This window comes from Carassius auratus, chromosome 13 (genome assembly GCF_003368295.1).
Source record: "Carassius auratus strain Wakin chromosome 13, ASM336829v1, whole genome shotgun sequence".
Taxonomy (NCBI): Eukaryota; Metazoa; Chordata; class Actinopteri; order Cypriniformes; family Cyprinidae; genus Carassius; species Carassius auratus.
In genome coordinates this window covers 15846968-15869411 of record NC_039255.1, presented here as the reverse complement: position 1 = coordinate 15869411, position 22444 = coordinate 15846968, and the positions used below count along the sequence as shown (strand labels likewise).

At 42.2% G+C, this 22444-nt stretch overlaps 1 protein-coding gene across 2 annotated transcripts; it reads left to right on the top strand.

Annotated features, from left to right (window-relative positions):
- The first annotated feature begins 5908 nt into the window (after positions 1 to 5908).
- Positions 5909 to 21698, top strand: LOC113112843 (histone-lysine N-methyltransferase NSD2-like). 2 transcript variants are annotated; one of them, XM_026278755.1, is made up of 24 exons: positions 5909 to 6887; positions 7352 to 8106; positions 8237 to 8429; positions 9782 to 9942; positions 10055 to 10501; positions 10593 to 10673; positions 10759 to 10927; positions 11156 to 11212; positions 11336 to 11442; positions 11600 to 11696; positions 11815 to 11930; positions 12132 to 12242; positions 14451 to 14574; positions 15576 to 15776; positions 16187 to 16366; positions 16503 to 16659; positions 18224 to 18426; positions 18523 to 18626; positions 18780 to 19049; positions 19132 to 19248; positions 19497 to 19638; positions 19984 to 20090; positions 20360 to 20555; positions 20687 to 21698. In XM_026278755.1, the coding sequence occupies exons 1-24, from the start codon at positions 6686 to 6688 to the stop codon at positions 20995 to 20997; spliced, it is 4608 nt and encodes a 1535-aa protein (XP_026134540.1). In that variant the 5' UTR covers positions 5909 to 6685; the 3' UTR covers positions 20998 to 21698. The 2 variants fall into 2 exon arrangements, with proteins under 2 accessions (XP_026134540.1, XP_026134538.1); XM_026278753.1 differs by having other exon boundaries at positions 10031 to 10501; positions 10756 to 10927.
- Positions 21699 to 22444: the final 746 nt, after the last annotated feature.

The following is a 22444-nucleotide window of genomic DNA, read 5'->3' as shown; positions in this document are numbered from 1 at the left end:
GGCTGCAAACCCAACGTTGCCATCAAAAGCGGACCGCTTCCAGTCAAGCATGACGGAGCGCGCTTACAAAGCAGTCGCCCTCTCAGTCCGGGCCATGAACGCCATCTCTCTGCTCACCGCATACCAGGCGGAGCTACAAGACGAGGTGTCTGCCACGCCAAGTCAGACACAGTGGGAAGAAATCTGTGTTGTCACAGATCTCTCGCTCCGTCTTCAGAGATGTGCCGTTCAGGCTGCGGGCAAGGCCATGGCCACAATGGTCATTCAGGAGAGAGGACGCTGGCTTAATTTGGCGAATCTCTCCGACAGAGAAAAGGAAGCCATCTTAGATGCACCGGTCGTCGCAGAAGGCATTTTCGGTTCAGCGCTGACACGGATGCAGAAGAGATGCGAGGAGAAGAAAAGGGATGATGAGGCCTTGCAGCTCTGCATGCCCAGAAAGACGCAAACCGCGCCCCCACCACCTCCTCGGCAGACGTTTGCGCAGGCTACAGCTCGCCCACCCCCCAGCTTTCGCATTCCTAGGCGACAGAGACCGCGTGTGAATGCAACAACGGTTCAGAGCGGCGCACCAGAGCAGAAACCCGCCTGGCCCAGAAAAAATTATCCGCCCGCGACAGCTCAGACGGTCCAGCCGGCCCCTCACCCTACCCAGGTGATGAGGAGGAAGAAAAAGGCCGTTTGAGGGGGTCTTCCTGAGGGAAGGGGGCTCACAGCCCCCCCGTTCACTTGTCCCCGACCCTCAGTTGTTCAGCGTTCAACGGAAAACGAGTTCAGTTGTTTACAGATGTTCTGTGGGGAAACCAGAGCCAAGTTGGTCCAGGGGATGCAGAGCAGTGAAGAGAACGAGAGACGATGCAGTGGTGTACACCCACCCACTAGTCACAAGCACTTTACATGCTCAAAGTTCAATAAAGTTTTCACTGTTTCCCCCACAAATGTTGCAAAACATAATGCCCCAAAAAATGTTGCAAAACACTTTGTCAGAACACAGCGTAACACCACCTCGTGGAGTCATCGCTCCGCTGAAGGTGGTGAGCCACATAAACTCTGTCCAAGCGATAAGTGTTCGCGCATGCGCAGTACAGACCACAAACCCGTTTTCAACTCGGCCATACGATGGCGCCGGAACGCTGCAAATAAACTATTGGCGAGAATGCACGCAGTCTCGTTGGGTGCTGAGAACAGTACAAAACGGTTACAGACTGCAGTTTGCAACTTCTCCCCCGCAGTTCAAGGGAATCATTTATTCTCAGGTGCGGGGAGCATTAGTACATGTTCTTCAGGAAGAGATTACCTCACTGCTGAACAAAAAGGCAATAAGAGTGGTCCCACCCGAGGAAAGTCACAATGGGTTTTACTCGAGATACTTCCTAGTCCCGAAAAAAGGGACTCGAGCTCTCCGCCCCATATTAGATCTTCGCACACTGAACAAATACCTAAGGAAGTACAAGTTCAGAATGCTCACCCATTCTACACTTCTGAAACTGGTGCGCCCAGGCGATTGGTTTACATCAATCGACCTGAAAGATGCATATTTTCACATAAAAATATATCCACCCCACAGGAAATTTCTGAGGTTTGCATTCCTTGGCGTGGCATACGAATATCTAGTCCTTCCCTTCGGCTTATCTCTCAGTCCGAGGGTATTTGTGAAATGTACAGAAGCGGCCCTAGCTCCGCTCAGGGAAAAAGGCATTCGTCTCGCTACTTACATAGACGACTGGCTGGTGACGGCTCAATCAGAGCACAAAGCGAGAGATCACACAGCCATGCTCCTAGTACATCTACAGAAACTGGGATTAAAATTAAACACCGAAAAGAGTGTTTTAGTTCCCAGACAGTCAATAACGTATCTGGGGTTGTTACTGGACTCAGTGACATTCAGAGCGCGACTGTCAGAGGGGAGAGTAATAAAATTTACGAAATGCCTGGCCGAATTTCGGAAGGGGAACAATGTTTCTTTTCGCATCTGCCTCAGACTATTAGGTCTGATGGCCTCAGCTCTAATAGTCATTCCCTTAGGCAGACTATTTATGAGAGAGTTTCAACGCTGGGTAGCTTCTCTGAGACTAGACCCGTTACGGCACTCCCGGAGGAGAGTGAGAGTGACGTCCGCCGCAGTCTTGGCACTGCGTCACTGGCGGCGCCCGTGCTTTCTGGTACAAGGGGCACCGATGGGCGTTGTCCAGACCAGGAAGGTCATAACGACGGACGCGTCGTTGTCCGGTTGGGGGGGCATTCACGAGGGCAGGGCAGTGAACGGGAGATGGGGTCCCCATCTGAGCCACTGTCACATAAACTACTTGGAAATGCTGGCCGTCTTTCTGACGTTGAAGCATTTTCTTCCTTTTCTGAAAGGACATCATGTTCTCGTGAGAACGGACAACACTACAGTTGTGGCATACATAAACAGACAGGGAGGTCTCAGATCACTCCCTTTACACATGTTGGCACGCAAACTGATTTTGTGGAGCAATGCCAGTCTTTTATCCCTGAGAGCTACACACGTACAAGGCATAATGAACCGGGGTGCGGATATGCTGTCCAGGGGAAATCCCCTTTATGGAGAGTGGAAGCTGAACACGGAAGTGGTTGGCCAAATTTGGAGCATTTTCGGCAGAGCGACAGTGGATCTGTTCGCGTCACAGGACAATGCTCAGTGCCCTCTGTTCTTCTCTCTGAAGGATCAGAGCGCGCCTCTAGGAATAGACGCACTAGCGCACGAGTGGCCTCGCGTTCTCCTGTACGCGTTCCCACCGATTGCGTTGATATCTCCAGCCCTTCACAGAGTGAGGGAGGAGGGGCTGAGAATGATACTGGTGGCTCCGCGGTGGCCGGGGAAATTTTGGCTGGCGGAGATCATACATATGCTTTACGCAGAGCCGTGGTCCCTGCCACTGCGCAGGGATCTGCTGTCACAGGCGGGGGGGGAGATATTTCATCCTCATCCAGAACGCCTGGCACTGTGGGCCTGGCCAGTGAATGGCTAAATATGAATGCAGCTGGTCTGCCAGACAGTGTCATCAGAACCATACAGAATTCCAGGGCCCTGTCCACTCGGTCACTCTACGAATGTAAATGGGGCGTGTTTGAGCGTTGGTGCGCGGCTAGACACGTAATCCCTTTTCAGTGTTCAGTGGCAGTTATCCTATCGTTTCTGCAGGATATGATAGATCAGGGTAAGGCATTCTCAACAGTAAAGGTGTTTCTTGCCGCAATATCTGCCTGTCATGTAGGTTTTGATAACAAAACTGTGGGGCAGCACCCTTTGGTATGCCGGTTTATGAAGGGTGCGCGTCGCGCTTTGCCAGTTTCGAAACCGATCTCTCCGTCATGGGATTTGGTTCTGGTGCTTGATGCGCTTTCTGTGTCTCCATTTGAGCCATTGGACAAAGCTGACCTGAAATTATTGTCGTTTAAGACGGCGCTGCTGTTAGCTTTGGCTTCAGCGAAGCGCGTAAGTGAAATTCACGCACTTTCTGTGAATTCAGCGTGTACGCAATTTATGCCAGGGGACGCAGGGGTGCTTTTGAAACCTAATCCTGTTTTTATGCCCAAAGTGGTCAATTCTATTGTTCCTCTCAAGTTAAGAGCCTTTAACCCACCGCCTTTTGCTTCAGCAGAACAGCAAAGGCTGAATACGTTGTGTCCGGTGCGTGCTCTGCGCATTTACACTGAGAGGACTAAAGTGTTCAGAGAGAGTGATCAGCTGTTTGTGTCTTGGGCGAAGCCGCGTACGGGGAAGCCGATTACTAAACAGCGTTTATCCCACTGGATAGTGGAGGCAATTTCTCTTGCATATTCCAGTAAGGGTCTTACGCCTCCGTCTGGTTTACGTGCTCATTCAACAAGAGGAATGTCAACGACATGGGCCCTCTTTAAGGGGGTCACGTTACAAGATATCTGTGAAGCGGCGAGTTGGTCCTCACCGCACACATTTGCGAGGTTCTATAAACTGGATGTTACAGCTCAAACGTTTGCACATGCCGTTTTGAGCGTTGGATCTTAAGTGTTGACCAGCCCTATATTAGTGTTTTTGGGTGGCAGGAGACTTCGAGACAGGCTATCTGGCAATACGGGAGTTAGGATATCCCATAGTGAGACACCGAAACGTATGCTTGAAAGAGAACAATAGGTTACTTGCGTAACCCCGGTTCTCTGATAGCATTAAGTGAGGTGTCTCACCAGATCACCCTCCTTGCTGTGTGAAGCGAGGAAGAGGTATGCTTGTTTTGAATGTCGTAATGACGTTGCGTCGCTCGTTTTATACCAAGAGGAGGGAGCCATTCCCTGACGCAACGTCATGACTGCCAGCCAATTGGGGCTGGCGTAATGGTATTGGGCTTCTGAGGAATACGCGGAAGGGGCGTATCCCATAGTGAGACACCTCACTTAATGCTATCAGAGAACCGGGGTTACGCAAGTAACCTATTGTTTGCAAGCGGTGGGTATTTGCTTCCGTCTTCCTGTTGGTTGAACTCAGCCAGCAGGGGGCGTGTTTTAGTGTCTGCGTATGAAGGTCACAGGACTGACCGGGAAGAAACCGATGAAGCTCTGCCACACTGCGGGCGACCACTTGAGCTCCAATCAAATTGATTAGAGTTCAGATATCCGAAAAAAGCTAACGTTTGACTTGATGTAGTTTTACACACATCCTAAATGATGTACACAAGCAGTTGAGGCTTGTTTAATATAATAATACTAAAAAGATTATTATTATTATTTTTTACAAAAGCTTTCTTATAGAAACAGAAATTAAATGGGTATAATCTGCCTTTTAATGGTAAATTTAATGGTTTGTGAGTTGTGAACCCTGGCCAATGAGGTCAATACGGGCTTGGCGCCAATGTTGCCAGATTTCCGTAGAAAAGCTAGCCATCTGATGTTGTAAAATATGCTCAAAATATGTCTCACTAAAACAAGCGAACTCAGTTTCATTCCTTCCGAGGTAATCCCGTGCTTTATTTGGTATATTTATTGTAGAATAATGTACATAAAACAATGCATTTGCTTTAATGTATTTTGTCTTAATTTTAAATCAAACATATAAATACAATTTACCATCTAAATCAACGAATAAAAATATTTTTTGCTCTGAGCATTTAAATAAATAATTTGGAAATAACAAATACGCATCCAGTGTCTATTAACGACATAATAAAAAAAATAACAAGCCAAAATACGTTTATAACAAGCGGACATGGCAACTTTGTCTGGCGCGCTTATTTTCGGGTTGCCAGACACTCGTGGTTTAGTGCAAATCGGCTATAAGCTCAAATAATATTAAATTAAAAAATACAAACATACTTAAAACGAAAATTACACATTTCAGTACTGGTTTATTTTCAACCCAAAAGTTTCAATTAATAAATTCCAAAACGTGATCGTTATTTTGTACAAATACGTAAAACTCAGCATTTGCCACGTCTTGTATGAGCAGCTGGCAACAAGATAACGAATTCCCTCCCTCTGGCATCTGACGTCACATGGTGAGAATTGCCCTCCGCTCAATTCACCGAGCAGTGATCTGTGTCGCTTTACTGTTTTTCGAAATAAATACAAAACCGGATGATCTCAAGAATCTCATGGCTTCATCTTAAACGACGAGCCTGCAAGGAAGTTTGGAGTGCGCCGAGGATAAGTGAAGATGATCAACGGGGAGTCAGCCGCGAAGACAGTGGTATTTGAAAAGGCCGGTTGAATTGTACCGTCGCGTGTCAGCCAATCGGATGTGAGTATTTTTGGCGCTGATTGGGATGAGAGAGTTTCCCGCAAGCTTCTCAGTACGGGTCGGGAGAAATGGAGATGCTGTAAACAGGTTTATTTTCCCACAGGAATAAATCATGGCACGTCGTAATTAGAGGGATTGCTGTCTTTTACACGCTTGGGTGGGACATGAGAGGCTTTCTTTCACGGATAAACGAGTAGTTTTGTAGTAACTTATGTCACTCACTGAGGCAGCTGCACCTCACTTGCTAGCTGGCTAAGCTGTATTTCGCGATGTTTTAAATGATTCAAGAGTTAATTAAATGTGCCATGTGATTATAGTATGTATCCCAGTCCCAGATACCTCCTAAGAGGTTACATATTTAATCGCGTAGAAATGTTTGGTGTTTTATGTGATTTGGCGAGTCATTTCTTTGCTAACATCATATTAGCTTTACACTGTTACTTTCACGAACCCAAGGCTTGATATCTTTTCCTCATCTGTGTATGTACATTCCCCTACATACGTCTGGTGTTTTAGTTTCTTTCCTTTTTTTGGGTGGAAAAGTTTGTATTAAAATAAGGTTTTTTTTTTAGTGTGCTGTGGGCTATTAAGAGTCCATCACTGACTCGTGCATAATCTTCCTTCATTGATGTTAACGAGGCATCCCGACCGCTCATCCTGAATAACAATAGCTCGATAACTGCCTCTTGTTTAGGACCGAGCGGACATTTGCATCTGAGCAGTCACTCTCTTACTTCAAGCGTTGGTTAGGATTTGTTTGAACGCGATTCTAAGATATGATTCAGTTATTGTCGTGGTGCATGTTAAGTCAGAAGCGGTGCGTTTATTTATTATTTCGTTAATAGAAAGCTGGCAGTGCCTATTTGGCGTCGAATGGTTTGGTTTGTGTTACTGGGTTTTGTTGCAGGGTTGATTTGAGGAGGTGGCGTCGGGGTTTCTGCATTGAACTGAATGAAAGCGGCTGGCCACCCACTCGGACACCGCGAATCCTCCACGGAAGCCATTTTAACATGGGACCAAACCATTCCAGTTCTCAAACTCCATCCTCGGCATGATCCACAGTTTTTTAACCTAACCACAGAGTCCGACACGAACTGTAACAACTGTTTATTTGTGGCTGTTAAGAGCCTGCAGCTAGCAGCAGTCGCCACAGGTGCAGTAATTAGAACAGTTATTATATATTCACGGTAAACGTCGGTCATGTTTGTTCTCGGAGTCTTTTCACGTTGAATATTTTTTTTGTTATGCGACGATAGTTTTAAACCTTTACCGATTTTTATATTATTATTTGTATAATTCACGAACAGAAGTTGGCCTGGGTTTCTGAGGTTTGTCCCATAATGTAGTCGTGTTTGCATATATATATATATATATATATATATATATATATATTTTTTTTTTTTAAGCAGAGGTTTTTATAACCCAGGGGCCCCTTAGTATTAACACTATATGTTTTAATTAATAACAATCACACAGCTGCATGCGTATATAATTTATTTCTGTATTCACGTGTACATATTTTTTTTTTTTTAGTTAATATATCTTTCTGTAATATAGATGAGGACAGAGTGTAAATGTTTCTTTTTGTAATCCTCTATTGTTTTTTGTCTTTTGCAGGTACCTGGTTCGTAATGACAGATAGTAAAGGGACATCATTGCCTGCAATGCCAGAGCCCAGGAGTCCTACCACCATGAAACAGCCCTCTGACTCACCTGGTGGATGTAAGGGTCGGGGTGATGGGAGCGCTGACCCTAACATGCTCATGGATAAAGCTGCTACTCAGCTGGCAGCTACACCTCAAGAAAGCGTTTTGCAGATGATTGGCAGTCATGGTCATAACCACACCCATGAGCGACTGAAGGACCTGACTTCCCGCTTGTTAAATGGCGATCAAGACACAATTCCAAAGCTCTGTGCCGCCACAGCTGCAGAGCCTCTTCTCAAAGGAATGGAGCCTTCTCCCCAGCATGCCAGCCCTCCGAGGAAGTCCAGTGTTTCTCCTGAACTCACTTTTAAAATAACCAAATGTGTGGTAAATCTAGGTGGGAAGACAAACCGATACGGAGCAGATTATGCAGGGGAGGGAACAGAGGAGACTGATGCACCTTTGGGACTTTCAGAAGGTTTTCTGGCCTCTACAACTGCCAGGAGAGACAGACGAAAGAAGAAGAGGGGTCTTATGAGGAAGAGAAGTCCACCAAATCGCAGAGAGTTAATTTTAACCCCTGCTTCGAGTTCTGATAAATCCCCTCTACTGCACACCACCATAAAGTCTAATGAGCTCACCATTGAACCATGTGTTCTTCCCACTGCCTCTGAAGAGCCGACTGATGGCGAGATACCTGTTAGCGTACCTCCCATCCCCATTCAGGTATTCATTTACCCTCCTTCAACTACGTTTAATACAAAATTAGTTGTTTGTCATAAGGAAAATATGTTTATAACTTGTGTAGGGGAGTTTTTTTGAATTTTTATTACAGTTCTTCATTTCTGTCTTGCAGGAGCCCGTGACTGATTGCGAAGCGAGTGATATTGCACAGGGTGTGGATGATGTGGAAGTGAGTGGTATAGAGAGACAGCCCCGTTTGCAGTTCTCAGTGGGAGATGTTATCTGGACCAAAGTGTCTGGGTACCCTTGGTGGCCATGCATGATCACTACAGACCCAGAGTTTAACATGCACTTTAGGTCAAAAGGTAAGGTGTGCTAGATTAGTTGACTTGGTTTTTAATCCACTTTCATCACCATATCGTCAACCACAACAGATTTGCATCATTGCTATCTTACTCAATATCTGACAGTTTGTGTCATGCCAGTATGATGCATGTTTAACCCTGGTTGAACCTTTGAATAGTGATATATTTAGACATAGAAAAGCATGGGATATCAAATAACTTGATTAAGGACATTATTAGAACTGTAACAAAAAAAATAGTTTGATGTTGAAAATAACACTGAAAAAATAGAGCTTTTAATTGAGTTTTAGAAGTTTAAAAGGCTACATGAGAGTGACGCCTAAAGTATACTTAGTTTTTTTACAATAGCGTACGTGTATAGTCGAATATGTAGTCTTTCAAAATACTCTGTCTGTTAGCGTGTGCGAATACAGGTGGTTGATACATGTGCTCTAGAAAGCTTCATCTTTGTCCAGCGTATGATGTATTTTCATCCAGAAGTTATGTGTACGTGGACCCTCGCATACATGTAAAAGCCGACATATACTTTGGCCTTGAGAGTTTAGATGCCATGGCACTGCATGATTTGCCACCCATGGTGGGAAGTCAGAATCTAGGGGACGTCAAGTAAATAGCTGAAATAGCTCAGAGACTTGAGGAGCAAGGTGATTTAAGGGATTTAAAGATTACAAGAAGTGCTTTGTAGTAAATAACAGATGAAACGGGTGGCCAGTGGAACTTTTAAACAAGATTGGTGGGGATTGATTGGAGTGGTTTTGGTGGCCAATGATGAGAAAATTGCAGTAACCAAGCTGTGAAGTTCTGAAAGCATGTACCAGAGATTGTGTCTTTTGAGCTAAAAAATCTAGCAATTGTGTGCCGCCTTGACCAGGTAGTTAATATGGACCGAAAAGATGGGCTGACAGCATCACCCAGATTTTGAATGGTTTGGAGGAATTTGGAAAGAACTCTGTTCAAAGAGACATCATTACATGGTAACTGTGACCATAATGGCCTAATAAAGAGAGAATTTTAATACTGAAAAGAAGAGCAGAAGGGCCGAGAACAAAGCCCTGGGGTACTCCATGAGTCATTAGAAAGCTGTGTTTGTGATGCAGATAGCTAAAAGTTGAGAGAAGAGTTGCGACCGTGTCAGAAACAACACTTGCATTTGGTCTAAAAGGATGGTTTAAAAGTACAAATAGGGGAGAGCACCGATCCTGTGAAAATTGTTTGCACAAGTGTGACCTTGAGCTAACAAGCAGAGAGAAGGGCTGGCTTCTAGCTGTTAACAAGGCAGCATGAGAAATGTTGCACCTGTAAGAAGTGGATTTCTAAAAAAAAATTAAAAAAATGTATGACTTTTTTGACAGTGAATAGCCGCACAGGAATATTGTACCATGTACAGTACTTCGGAAATGCTCCAGAAAGAGGATATGTTTTTGAGAAGAGCATGGTCACCTTCTCAGGAAAATACCAGTTCCAGTCACTTTGCCGCAGCAACAAACTACCCATTGATATCAGTGGAAGGAAGGTACAGTAATTATTATTGTGTACTGTTCTACTTATGGGAATGTGTTACTCTACATTTGTTGTATTATCATGAAATTCCTTTGTCTTAGATGACTTTGATGTGCTCTCTACAGCGGGCAATTCCCCGTAAGTTCCGTGATCATTGGGAGACCGGTGTGTCACAGGCAGCAGAAGCCTTGGGTCTATTGATAGAGGAGCGACTGGCCAAATTCAGCTTTGTTTATGAAAATGGGAAAGCCCAGTTCAACCCTCGCATGCTACAGGAGCTTCAAGCACAGCGCAATCAGGGACCACAGCAAGACCAAGATCAGAGGGAGTCTCAGGAGCTCGTCAGCCTCACTCCTCCTGACTCCACTCATTCCAGCCCCAACTCCACAACAGCTACCATCGTCCCAGGCCTCTTCTCCCACCCTACAGACAGTAGCACTTCATCAGGGAGAAACACCTTCCCTAAAAAAGCACCTAAAATGTCAGTGAAGAGAGATCAGCATGGCACAATATTGAAGTGGAAGAAGACAGAAGCTTCCTCTCCAAAAGATGTCCCTGTGTCTACTGTTCAGGTAGGAGTTCATATAATTGGACTTGTTTATCTATGTGTATAATTAGGATTTCAATTTGATGCTAGAGATGTAGTGTTTCTTGGCGTTGTAGGTTTCCTGCACTGCATTAGAGACATCTGAACATCAGAGTAAAATAAAGACAAAGGCTGGGAAACCGGTTTACCAGAAAAAGGTGTGTTGCTGGATAATGATCAGTTTTTTTCTGTTGTGTTTTGTGGTAATAACTTTCTTTTCATTTTATCTTTACATGTAAGAAGGACCTGCTCTGTATTGATCTAGACCTTCAGCCAAAAGCTCAGAAGAAACCAAGACAGCTCAGACAGAAGTTTCCTGCAGCACCAAATTCAGTAAAGAAGAGGAAAGTAAAAGCTGGTGTCAGTATCTCTAACACTTTAAGCACAGTGTCCGCTAATCCTGGACTTTCAGGTGAGACATCTAACTTAAACTGTAAATTGCACGCAATTTCCTAACCAGTGATATTTGCTCTTTTTGTGTCTATAACAATTAAACAACATATAGAGAGTTGTTATAGAATTTAAATAATCCTCACTTCTCTTTATGCCTTTCTTTTAAAATAAAAACCCTCAAAAATATTCAGGGTTGTTTCATGTATTTTTGTTCTTGTGATGATTTCCTGTGTGTTTCTTTTATCAGATATAAAGTTATTAGCACCAAGCCCAAAAGTCTTGGAGGAGGAAGCATCTTCTAAAGGTGTGTGGGTGGTTTCGTTATTAGCAACATTTTAGTTGTTTATGAAAAAGTATATGGTTAAAACCTGAGGTTCTCCTTTATAAAATGTTTCCAATAAGCATGCATTCTGACTGTTTCATACAGGAAAGAAAATAGTGTATAAACGTTTACGAGAATCAAAGGAAGATGTGGTGCTGCAGCCTAAAAAGAAAACCAAGCTTGAAAAAGTGGTGAAGCAAAAAGGCCAAAAGGTATAAGTGAAAATGCCATGCAGTAGTCTGAGTGGAGATATTTTAGCATGGATTGTTTATAAAAAAAAAATTATAAATTAATAATAATTTAATCAGTCAATTCGTATTATTTAAGTTAAATTAGAAATGCTGTTTTTCATTCCTTCTTTTCTGTCAGAAGGCAGCATCAAATGAGGCAGCTGTCAGTAAACCAAGGGGGAGGAAGAGGAAGGCAGACAGGGATGACAAAAGGAAACCAACTAAAAAAGGCCCAAGTAAATTCACAGACCATTTTAAATTACAGAAAAGGCCCATTCCAAATACTGTTCTTTTTTGTGTCATTTATTTATTATTTACAGTTTCTCTGTTTTTAAAATTGTCTTTGTTTCTTAGGAGACGAGTCTCCTGCTAAAGCCAAACGTGTCAGGAAGTGGAAACAGGAGACAGGCAGACAATCTTTTCCTGTCGCATCAAAAAAACACCGCCCATTATCTTCTCCTGAGCCAGAGGTGTGTATTTGTTTGTTTTTCAATACTTGAAATATCATACTTGGAACCTGATCATTTGTGAACCAGTTTGTAAAATGTGACATTCATTCAGTGTTTCTTGGTTTGAATAATTGACTTTGTTTGGAATGATAAATGAATGGTTCAAGTCAATTTTGCCTACAAGATGTCCTGAAAGTAAATAATTCTGAATGCATATTTCAGAGTTCGCTGTGTGAGCAGAGACCTGATTCTCCCAGTGACAGTACAGACGAGTCGCATAACTCAAAGAAGACCGAACGAACTTCAAGTGTCAAGAAAGAAAGTGTGTGTCTGGTGAGTGAACTCTGTGTAGTTTGTCAAAAATACCAGTACTACATTTTAAAAAGCTAACATTACTAGCCTTTTTGGAGTACCAGTAGTAGGGATGGGCTTTTTTTTTTTTAAATATGGTGTTCGAATATTTGTGCTCATAATAAAAAGATTCAAATATTTGTTTATTTGTTCATTTCCAAACAAGTTTTATACATAACGTCATATCTCAAATGTTTTTTTATTTTTTCTTGAAAATGTGTGAGGGGGAAAAAAAAATATCTACATGAAAGTTGGCTCCTCTGTCTAATAACAAGATAACAAGAATGTGTATCAACAAAGATGTTCCAGAGAGACACAAAGATGATTGTGTGCTAAGTAAAGTTTCTCACAGTGCTTTGTGTTTTCTGTTCTTAAAGCTGCAGTAGGGAACTTTTGACGCTCTAGCGGTTAATAAACAGAACTGCTTGCGTCTTGCGGATGAACCTCGTAGCCGGAACTACTTCTCTCTGTTTATGTCTATGAAGAATCACAAAGGTACTGGGTTACTCCGCCGCGGTATCCCCGAAGCAATCTAAAATAGTCTGAATATAAACACTTATTATAGGTGCACCCTAGTGATTCAGGACAAGCTAAAAACACGGTTTGGAAGATGGATTAATGGTGTACTTGCTTATTATATAAATTTTTCTACATTTTGAACACAAACAAAGTTACGGACCGCAGCTCTGATTGGTTGTTTTTTACCGGGAGCGCATGACTTTCTGCAAATGGCAATAGGAACACTGGGAGGAGCCAGTGGGCCTAATATTTGTAAAAAATATTTTTTTACAAAAGTTCCCTACAGCACCTTTAAAGCACTATCCCTCGAGGAAAATTAAAATAATCATATATCTCAAGATCATATGCCTGTCAGATGCGCTGTCTTCTCAGCTCACTCGAGGCTACAGCTGCACTTACCTGCAGTTGTGAATGCAGTGATGGACAGCTATCTTTCCTCAGTCCACTGGTGTTTGGATTTCATGTGATTTTCTCATGGTGGTGTTTAGAGCCCAACCAATATATTGTTTTGCTGATATATCCGTACAGGCAAATATGCCCCAATATGTCCGTTTATTTTTTTTACTTATTTTTTTACAGAACATATAACGCAAATAAAATGCTTGAAATGGTTGAATAACTTAGTTGTCCACTGTTTGCTGCTGGCGACCTGGATGAAAGGCATAAAGCTTAAGTCTATGGAAAACCATTGAAACTTTGAACTGCCATATCTCTGTAACGGTGTGGCGAATCCACATCAAATTCAGAGGATCCCTTCAGCTCGAGGAACCCTCTTGAGCCCCGTGGTTCTGGATTTACGGGTGGTTAAATTTGCTGTCCCATCTAGCGATCCAGTGGGACTACCGATGCGCGGAGGGCGGCATTTGAGAGGGCTTCTCGAGCAGAAGGGATCTCCTGAATTTGGTGGAAATCTGCCAGCGCGTTCACAAAATAGTGACACCAGCCAACACTTTCAATTAAGTAAGGGTTTGCTGTTGTTCAGGCAGCAGCATTCAAGCGTTGTCTTATTCGACCTTAAGTGTCCTGCAAGGTGGACTCCACGTTAAATTCCAGTTCCATGGCAATGTACACGTTACATTGAAAGGACTTTAAAGTGTGCGAGACGAGCATTTAAATGGTATTTATTTACAGTGGTATATTGTCACACTTCATACTACTGTAGTAAGTTTCATCCGTGTGTGAAGACAGCCTGTCATGGAGAAAAGAAAAAAAATCTCCGAATGCTCCACGTGAAACTTTGGCGTTCCGCCCTTTTTCTATCATGTTTAATGATTTTGATTAATATGCACAAAGGAGAGAGAGAGCAAGAAGCGCTCGTGTTGTTTGAAGACTGTGAGTGTGTGCGCGCAGCCGGGGCTCTCTCTCGTACTTGCCCTGTCAGGCACATCACTCACCAATCAAATAAGGCTTTGACAGCCGCCAAAAACAAGATCAATGCAGAAAAACCCCTGGATTGGTTATATAACGTTGGACAGAATGTTGATCCGGCCATTGCGTATATTCAGTGCACATAAGGTAAACGTTTTGCAAACGTTTTTTAGAGAAATAAAAAGACACATGAATGAGAAGTGCCCCAACTTTTGATTGGTACTGTACTATAATATACTTAAAGAATATTGGCTGATATATAGCGATATATACTGCACATTCATAAGTGTTACTGTCCCACAGGTGTGTGAGCAGACCGGGGAGGATCTGGTGACATGTGAAGGACAGTGCTGTGGCTCATATCACCTGCACTGTATTGGACTGGATCGGTCAGCAGAAAAGGTGCTCTGCACCGCCTGCAGCTCAGGTGAGGCACACATGGTAATATGAAGAAAAAACTGCTTTCTCACTATTGTGATCAACCCTCTACGGACACCTTGGCAATTGATTTGCCACTGGCTAGTACATTTTTACTTTAGATATGTTTATTTATATATATGTGTGTATGTATATGTGTAATATGTATGTGTGTGTGTGTGTAAACTGGCACAGTTTTTAAAATATCTGAAAGTGCACTCTTAACATCAGGCAGGCAAGCATTATAATATGATTATCAACTATTATTTTAATGAGAGAATTTTAGTAATTAGTATCAAAACTTGATAACCATCTATGAATGCATATTAGTGGTGGTGTTGCTTTTTTTTTTTTTGGTCATTCAGTGTTTGTGTATAAATAAAAAAAATACTAAAGTTAATAATGATACGAATTCTACTAATGATAACAATATAAACGCACTAAGGATTAATGAGCTGCTGGACTCATGAATATTAATCCGGTTGTGTGCATTCGCTGGAACTGATTTGCTGAAATCAAATCAGGGTCTATAATAGGTGAGAGCCAGCCAATGAGATTGCCATTTCTGCGTTAGTTCTGACTACTACCGGGAAAAACCTGAAGAATACCAAAGGAACGCTGTTATTTAGATTGGAAAATACAACAAAGAATATAATTTACATGTAGCGCGTCAGTTCTCTCTTTCTCTCCGTGTGTGTGTGTGTGAGACAGTGATGGCGAGTTGTGTGCCTTCACACTAGAGGTTACGGTACATCAAATACAGGTGTGCTGAGCATCCATTCAGAAGAACTGAAAAATATCATAGATCTCTTAAAGGTGCTCAGTCAGTGTTCAGTGAGTGAAGATATTTCTGTGCTAAACTTGTACTATAACAATTTGACTTGTACTTAAAGTCTGAGAATTTATAAGCCTGGCTAATATTAGACATCATTTAGTTGCATATGTGAGTGATTTACTCGTAATTTAGAGGGTTGGTGAGCTATAATTTTTTACAACTTTTTTTTTCCCCAGGTGTGCATGTGTGTTTCACCTGTAAGAAGTCTGAAGGAGAGGTACGGCGTTGCTGTGTGCTTCACTGTGGCCGCTTCTACCATGAGGCCTGTGTGCGTTTGAGCGCTCTGACCGTGTTTGAGAACCGAGGCTTTCGCTGCCCCCTGCACACCTGTCTCAGCTGCCACTACAGCGGCCGCGGCGCTGGCAAGGCCACCAAAGGTACTCAGACTGATGTGCATGTTCAGTTAATTTCAGTCTGTCTTATAAACCTAGTCTTTTTTTAATTGGATCCACTTTATATAAAGTGTCTTTTAACTACCATGTATTAATGATTCTTCTTATTCTCAGTGTTTTAGTGGAAACACAAAAAAAAGTGTACTTTGAATAGACAGTTTAAAAGAAGAACATTTTTGAATAGTAGTGTATCACGGCTTGCACATAAATATTAAGCAACAAAAGTTGAGTACCAAATCAGCATATTAAAGTGATTTCTGAAGGATTGTGTGACTCTGAAGACTTCACTAATGATTGTGAAAATATAATAGAGCTAAATGTATGTCTGACAAATGTTTTGTAGTTGATTTGGTTTTAACACTTAGTAAAGCACATTCCCTGTTGTCTTCTTGCAGGAAAGATGATGCGTTGTTTACGCTGTCCCGTGGCCTATCATGTTGGAGACCTGTGTGTTGCTGCAGGGAGTGAGATGATCACTTCTTCTGCCATTGTGTGCACAAACCACTTCAGGCCTAAGAAAGGCTACAGTCATCACTCTCACGTCAATGTCAGCTGGTGCTTTATCTGCTCAAAGGGTGGGACTTGGTTTTATTCCTTATAACATAAACAAAAAATAGCAGTGGATTGAAACAAACCTAGAACCTTATAAAAGAATCCGAGCATATTTGATTTTCTTTGCTAATGGCGGCACTGTATATATGTGTGTTGAAGGTGGCCGTCTGCTGTGCTGTGAGTCATGTCCAGCTGCATTTCACCCTGACTGTCTGAACATCGCTATGCCTGATGGCAGCTGGTTCTGTAACGACTGCCGCTCAGGGAAGAAACCCAAATACAGAGACATCATCTGGGTCAAACTGGGGAACTACAGGTCAGTCTCCATCAGCATCAAACACCTGCAGTTTTATTTAATGTAAAAACATCTGCTTACAGTGGATTTTTATTTGTAATGTTTAAATATTGGGGGTTAGTGGTTTCTAGGGCTAGAGAATGCAACTACAGACCATAGGCTGTATAAAAACATGGACGTAGTGTCTGTGACGTCACCTATAGGTTTCTGAAGAGAGTATCAAAAGTATTGCAGAGCAGGCCCTCGGGGTAATCAAAAACGGGCAAAAAGGAGGGAGCTGGTTGCAATCCACCTGTCAATCAAATGGCCACGCCCTTAATTATGCAGAACTTTATAGCTTAATTTAAACAGAAGAGTTCTAAAAAATTCACCCCCCTCACAGTTGTCATGAAGGGCAAAATTAGCTATATAGAGAAAACTAATTTTTGCACCAGGCTGTAAACTTTTTTTTTTTTTTTTTTTTTTTTTCTGCTGTAAAGTTGGGCATTTTAACATGGGGAGTCTATTGGACTGACTCCCTTTTGCAGCCAGCCTCAAGCGGCCAGTCGATGAATTACAGTTTTTAGTCACTTCCGTATGGGCTTCACGAGAGAGAGCGGGAGGTTGCCGCTCACTACTGACATACGATTTTGATCAGACATAAGATTTTTACCTGGCAGATAATAAAACGGGCAAAATAATCACATAGCTATGTCTATATAATTTTTTTTTTTCACCTAAACCAGCAAGTAAACGCACAGTAGCCCCAAAGCAATGCCCCTGGCTACCACCTAAAACACCCTGTCATCATGGTAGTGAGCTTTGTGCTAGTGTTTATTTAATATAAGCCATTCTTCCACCATCGGCCAAGCCATTCTTGTTTTATTCTATGCCGATCCAGCCCAGATACAGATATTTCATTCTTCACTCTTGGACTGATAACAGAGATCACAATAGACATGCGTAAGTTGTTGCCTTGGTAATGCAAGCGTTTAAATGTGGAATGAGATGTAAATGGCGATCACGTTATGAAAGATAATCAGAGTTTTGTTTACTTTGCTCAAATTTTAACTTTTGTAACTTTGCATTCGGGCAGTTACAGAGAAAAACTAGTAGCCAGACAACAAGTGACCAGTCCTGTGTTGTGATGCATGCATTCTGCGAGGATTCTGGGCCGAGAATCTTTGTAATCATGTCGTGCCAAACCAAGCTCAAGTTGAAATATGACCGGAACCATTCCTTAACATTCTTAGAACCGTTCCAACATATGGGTATACACACGATTGAATCAAAGGAACACATACTTCAGTGAAACTTAACAAATCAGCACTGACAGTCATATTATCATATAGCACAGCATGGTCTGATTTAAAGTTTGTCACTCGTGAATGTCTAGTGATTGCAGAATTTGCCTAGATAAACCCTCACAAAGAGCACGCATGTTTTTGAGCTAATTAATAAATAAAGATGGAGAATGGTTACTCCAGTACATCCGTTTTCAGATGAGATCAACACACAAAGAAAAATGTAATTAAAATGACTGTAAACTACATGATCGCAAAGGTCATTTTCTTGCCATAACCTATAACCTCATTTTAAATTCTAGATGGTGGCCTGCGGAGATACGTCACCCTAAGAACATCCCGACCAACATCCAGCACCTGCGGCATGAGATCGGAGAGTTCCCCGTGTTCTTCTTCGGCTCTAAAGACTATTTCTGGACCCACCAGGGCAGAGTCTTTCCTTACATGGAGGGAGACAGGGGGAGCAAATACCAGCATAATGGCATTGGGAAGGTCTTTAAGAATGGTAAAAATAATAATAATTCCTTGTTTTGTTTTCTTAATTTATATTAGTGTTGTCAGTGCATTTGTGAAATGGCTTCCTCTGTATTTGTCTGTGCAGCCCTGCTGGAGGCTGAAGCTCGCTTTAAGGAGATCGAGATGGAGAGGGAGGCCAAAGAGGCTCAAGAGAACAATAAGAAACCTCCTCCATACAAATACATCAAGGTATTTCTACAAGATCCTCACATCTTGGAAAACCTGGAAATATCTGGGAATTTGAAAGTGCATTTTCCAAACCGTGAACCATGTTCTTTTACATGAATGTGGCAAGTGTGTTTGTAGAGTTTTTAACCGATTGAAGTTTTTGTTTTTCGTTAGGTGAATAAGCCTTGTGGGCGAGTGCAGGTGTACACCGCAGACATCTCTGAGATCCCCAAGTGTAACTGTAAGCCGTCAGATGATCGCCCCTGCAGCTTCGAGTCTGAGTGTCTGAACCGCATGCTGTTGTACGAGTGCCATCCTCAAGTGTGTCCGGCTGGAGCGCGCTGCCAAAACCAGGACTTCACCAAACGCCTCTACCCCGAGACCAAGATCATCCGCACGGCAGGCAAAGGCTGGGGCCTGGTGTCATTGAGAGACATTAAGAAAGTACGTGCGCTGGCTTTTAAACGGTTAACAAAAGAGACTTCTGTATGTAATTGCTGATGTGCTCTTTTCGTGTGTCACTCAGGGAGAGTTTGTGAATGAATATGTGGGTGAACTGATAGACGAGGAGGAGTGCAGAGCCAGAATCAAATACGCTCAGGAGAATAACATCACACATTTCTATATGCTCACTATTGACAAGGTAAATAAAGGAGTCATGTGTGTGCAAGCCCAGACTGTTCCTCCTGTGCTGGGTTCACGTCTGATGATGACTCTGTACTGTACAGCAGAGCCAGAGAAACAGTGTATTGGGAATGGCACTGAATAGTCTTAGGTGGCATTACAGGTCACACCACTACAGATCATCCCATAGATAACAGCCTGTGACCGCTTAATGGTTTGTGACCATTTCTTCCTTCAACATGTACAATATTGCATTTGTGTGCACAGGATCGGATTATAGATGCGGGACCTAAAGGGAACTACTCTCGCTTCATGAACCACAGCTGCCAGCCCAACTGTGAGACTCAGAAATGGACGGTTAATGGAGACACACGCGTGGGCCTGTTTGCTGTCTGTGACATCCCTTCTGGTGAGCTCACGCTCTGAAAAATTACAGAAATAAGGGAATAATTATGTGTTCGTTGTTTTTGTTTTTTTGTTAGTGTATTATAGTTGTATTAAAACACTGCTTAGACAAATCAGCTTAGAATTTTTTTAGATTTTATTTTTTTGTTTAGGAAAAACACTAACCAAATTCATAGCAAATTCAAAATGGCAAAAATGCTTAATTTATTATTATTATTATTATTATTATTATTATTATTATTATAAATGAACTATACTAAACTTCTCTATTGTCCAAAGCTGATTTTGTTATTTGTTTGTTTCAAATCAAAGTTGCCAAATCAGCTTTTCCACATGACAATGTTTTCAGGCACTGAGCTGACTTTTAACTATAACCTGGACTGTCTTGGGAATGAGAAGACTGTGTGCCGCTGTGGAGCGCCCAACTGCAGTGGTTTTCTAGGTGACAGACCCAAGGTGAGTGACTGTAATACCTTGACATCACTGATGTCTTGCTGGTGTGGTGTAGTGGTTAAAGCTCATGCCTGCTATTCAGAATGATCCATTACCACTGTGCCCTTCATCAGAACACTTAACACGAAGTTTGTCCCTGTAATACATGTGCTACAAACATCTGATACATAACTACATTATCCTGTTACTTCTAGTCGGGAAGTGAAAAGTAATAATTTATATACAGAAGTAAATCAAAATACCTTAACTTTCTCTTTACCCACCAACTTCAGAATGGTCATACTTCTGAGCCCAAAGCCAAGCATCTGAAGAAAAAGCCCAAGCGGAGAAAGTCCCGGAATGAAGGCAAGAAGTCTGAGGATGAGTGTTTCCGCTGCGGTGACGGAGGAGAGCTGGTTCTGTGTGATAAGAAGGGCTGCACCAAAGCCTATCACCTCTCCTGTCTGGACCGCACCAAGAGACCATTTGGTAACCATAACTCTATAATGACACGTTATGTTATATATAAATAGCATATATAGATGCATAACAATTTAACAGTAGTGTTTTTTGTTAAACCTTTGATAACTTTGACATTTGTGTTCTGTGTTGTCTTCCAGGTCGCTGGGACTGTCCCTGGCATCACTGTGACGTGTGCGGAAAGAACTCCGATGCGTTCTGCCAGCTGTGCCCTAACTCTTTTTGCAAGGCTCACCAGGAGGGGGCGCTGCAGTCGCACCTGCTCACGGGCCAGCTCTGCTGCCAGGAACATGAAGACTCTGATATCCACTCTCAGGTGGAGACCCCGGTGGAGCACAATGCTGAAGAACCCTCATCCACCAAACCACGCAAGTACAGGCGCAGAGCGACGGCCGCAACCAGCAGCAAAGAACCTCTCAAGAAGAGGTCCAGAAAGACCGCAGATGTGTAGTGGGATATTGAACTATGGAACCTGCCTTTCCTCTAACTAATCCCGCCCTCCTCAGCTCCTGCCCCAAATGATTCAGTGATATTGACGTCGCGTGACTGTTCTGCCAAGCTGAAAGCACTGTACGTGTCTGATCAGGGAAGCGTGTTAACACTGTAGAGCTCCTCTGAGCTTCTGAATCAGGTCCCCTCCACTCTGCCTCTTCAGATTCCACTTGTGTGCATGCTTGTGTGTGTGTGTGTGTGTGTGCATGCACTGACAAATAGACCACAGAGCCGACAGACCGAACACCTCACATAAACAGCATTACGGACGCCAAACTTGAAACCTTTTTACACCTTTATGAATCTTGGCATAGATTTTTTTTTTTTTTTTTTTTGAACAGTAGATATGTATATGGAAATGTATATGAAAGACCAAAATTATAATAATACTGGATTTATCGTTAGTAACAGGTGCCAGGAGTCTTGTTGTTTTTGTTTTTAACAAGTGGTATCTTTAAATAAGACACTATGGGTAGCCCTTGAATTAGAGTCAGTTCATTTAACTATAGAGCAGACACAATTATTTTTGTTCATTTTTGTAGCTCATTTGCGTTTGAGTAGCCAGAATGTTAGGATGTTAAATCTACCTATTCAGAGTTTTAAAGGTGAATCATGACGGGCTTCTTGTGATACTTGCAAGAAATAAAGCTTTTTAAAGCAGTTCTGTGATGTTTCGTTTGTTATTGCTCTTTGTGCTGGACTTGCTTAACCAAACTCGTGCATTAAATGTGAAAGAGTAGATTTCTTTAGCTATCTCAGTCGTCTTTCCAAAGTCATGTTCAATCTAATCTCATTTCATCCTAGTTTAAAGCTAAAAAAAAATCCTTTCCTTCTTATACGTTATATGTACTTACTATTATAATAATTATAATCATAATTGCATGCATTTTTCCCTAACCATATAGTTAGTGCATGTAGTTAATTAATAGTACTCAGTACTTCTATGTATAAATACACTGCAACAAGGACACATTAAAATGAAGTAACTGTCTATAATGTATCATTTGAGCTGTCAGGTCGAGTTTTACGGGAAATGTCTGTTTCACATCCTCTGTATGTTATGTTAATAACAGTCAAAAGTTAACCACTCGAAAGACATTATTTACAGATAGTCTTTGATTATGAGAGGTCATTTCGATGTAGTTTGTGACATTTGTTTTGATAAAATGATCGCATTTCACCATCTCAAACCATCCAATTCATATTAAAAGCGGAGCCAACGCATACATCATGTAATTACCAAAATAAAATTCTTCCTTGACACCTTGCACTTTTAAACCAAACCTTCCATACTGCAGATTTAATATAACAAGTGTATCGAGTTATGAAACATTAGTACTTTGAATGGAGTTCCTAATAGCTGATGAAGATCAGCGTGTAAATGACCTCTAATACTATCAATAATA

Bases quoted from the DNA above. Each gene is read 5' to 3' on its own strand.
- LOC113112843 (XM_026278753.1), top strand. From the start codon at position 6,686: ATGAAAGCGGCTGGCCACCCACTCGGACACCGCGAATCCTCCACGGAA. The intron at 9,943-10,030 runs GTACAGTAATTA...CCTTTGTCTTAG, and splicing joins TTGATATCAGTGGAAGGAAG to ATGACTTTGATGTGCTCTCT. The intron at 11,931-12,131 runs GTGTGTATTTGT...TGCATATTTCAG, and splicing joins TATCTTCTCCTGAGCCAGAG to AGTTCGCTGTGTGAGCAGAG.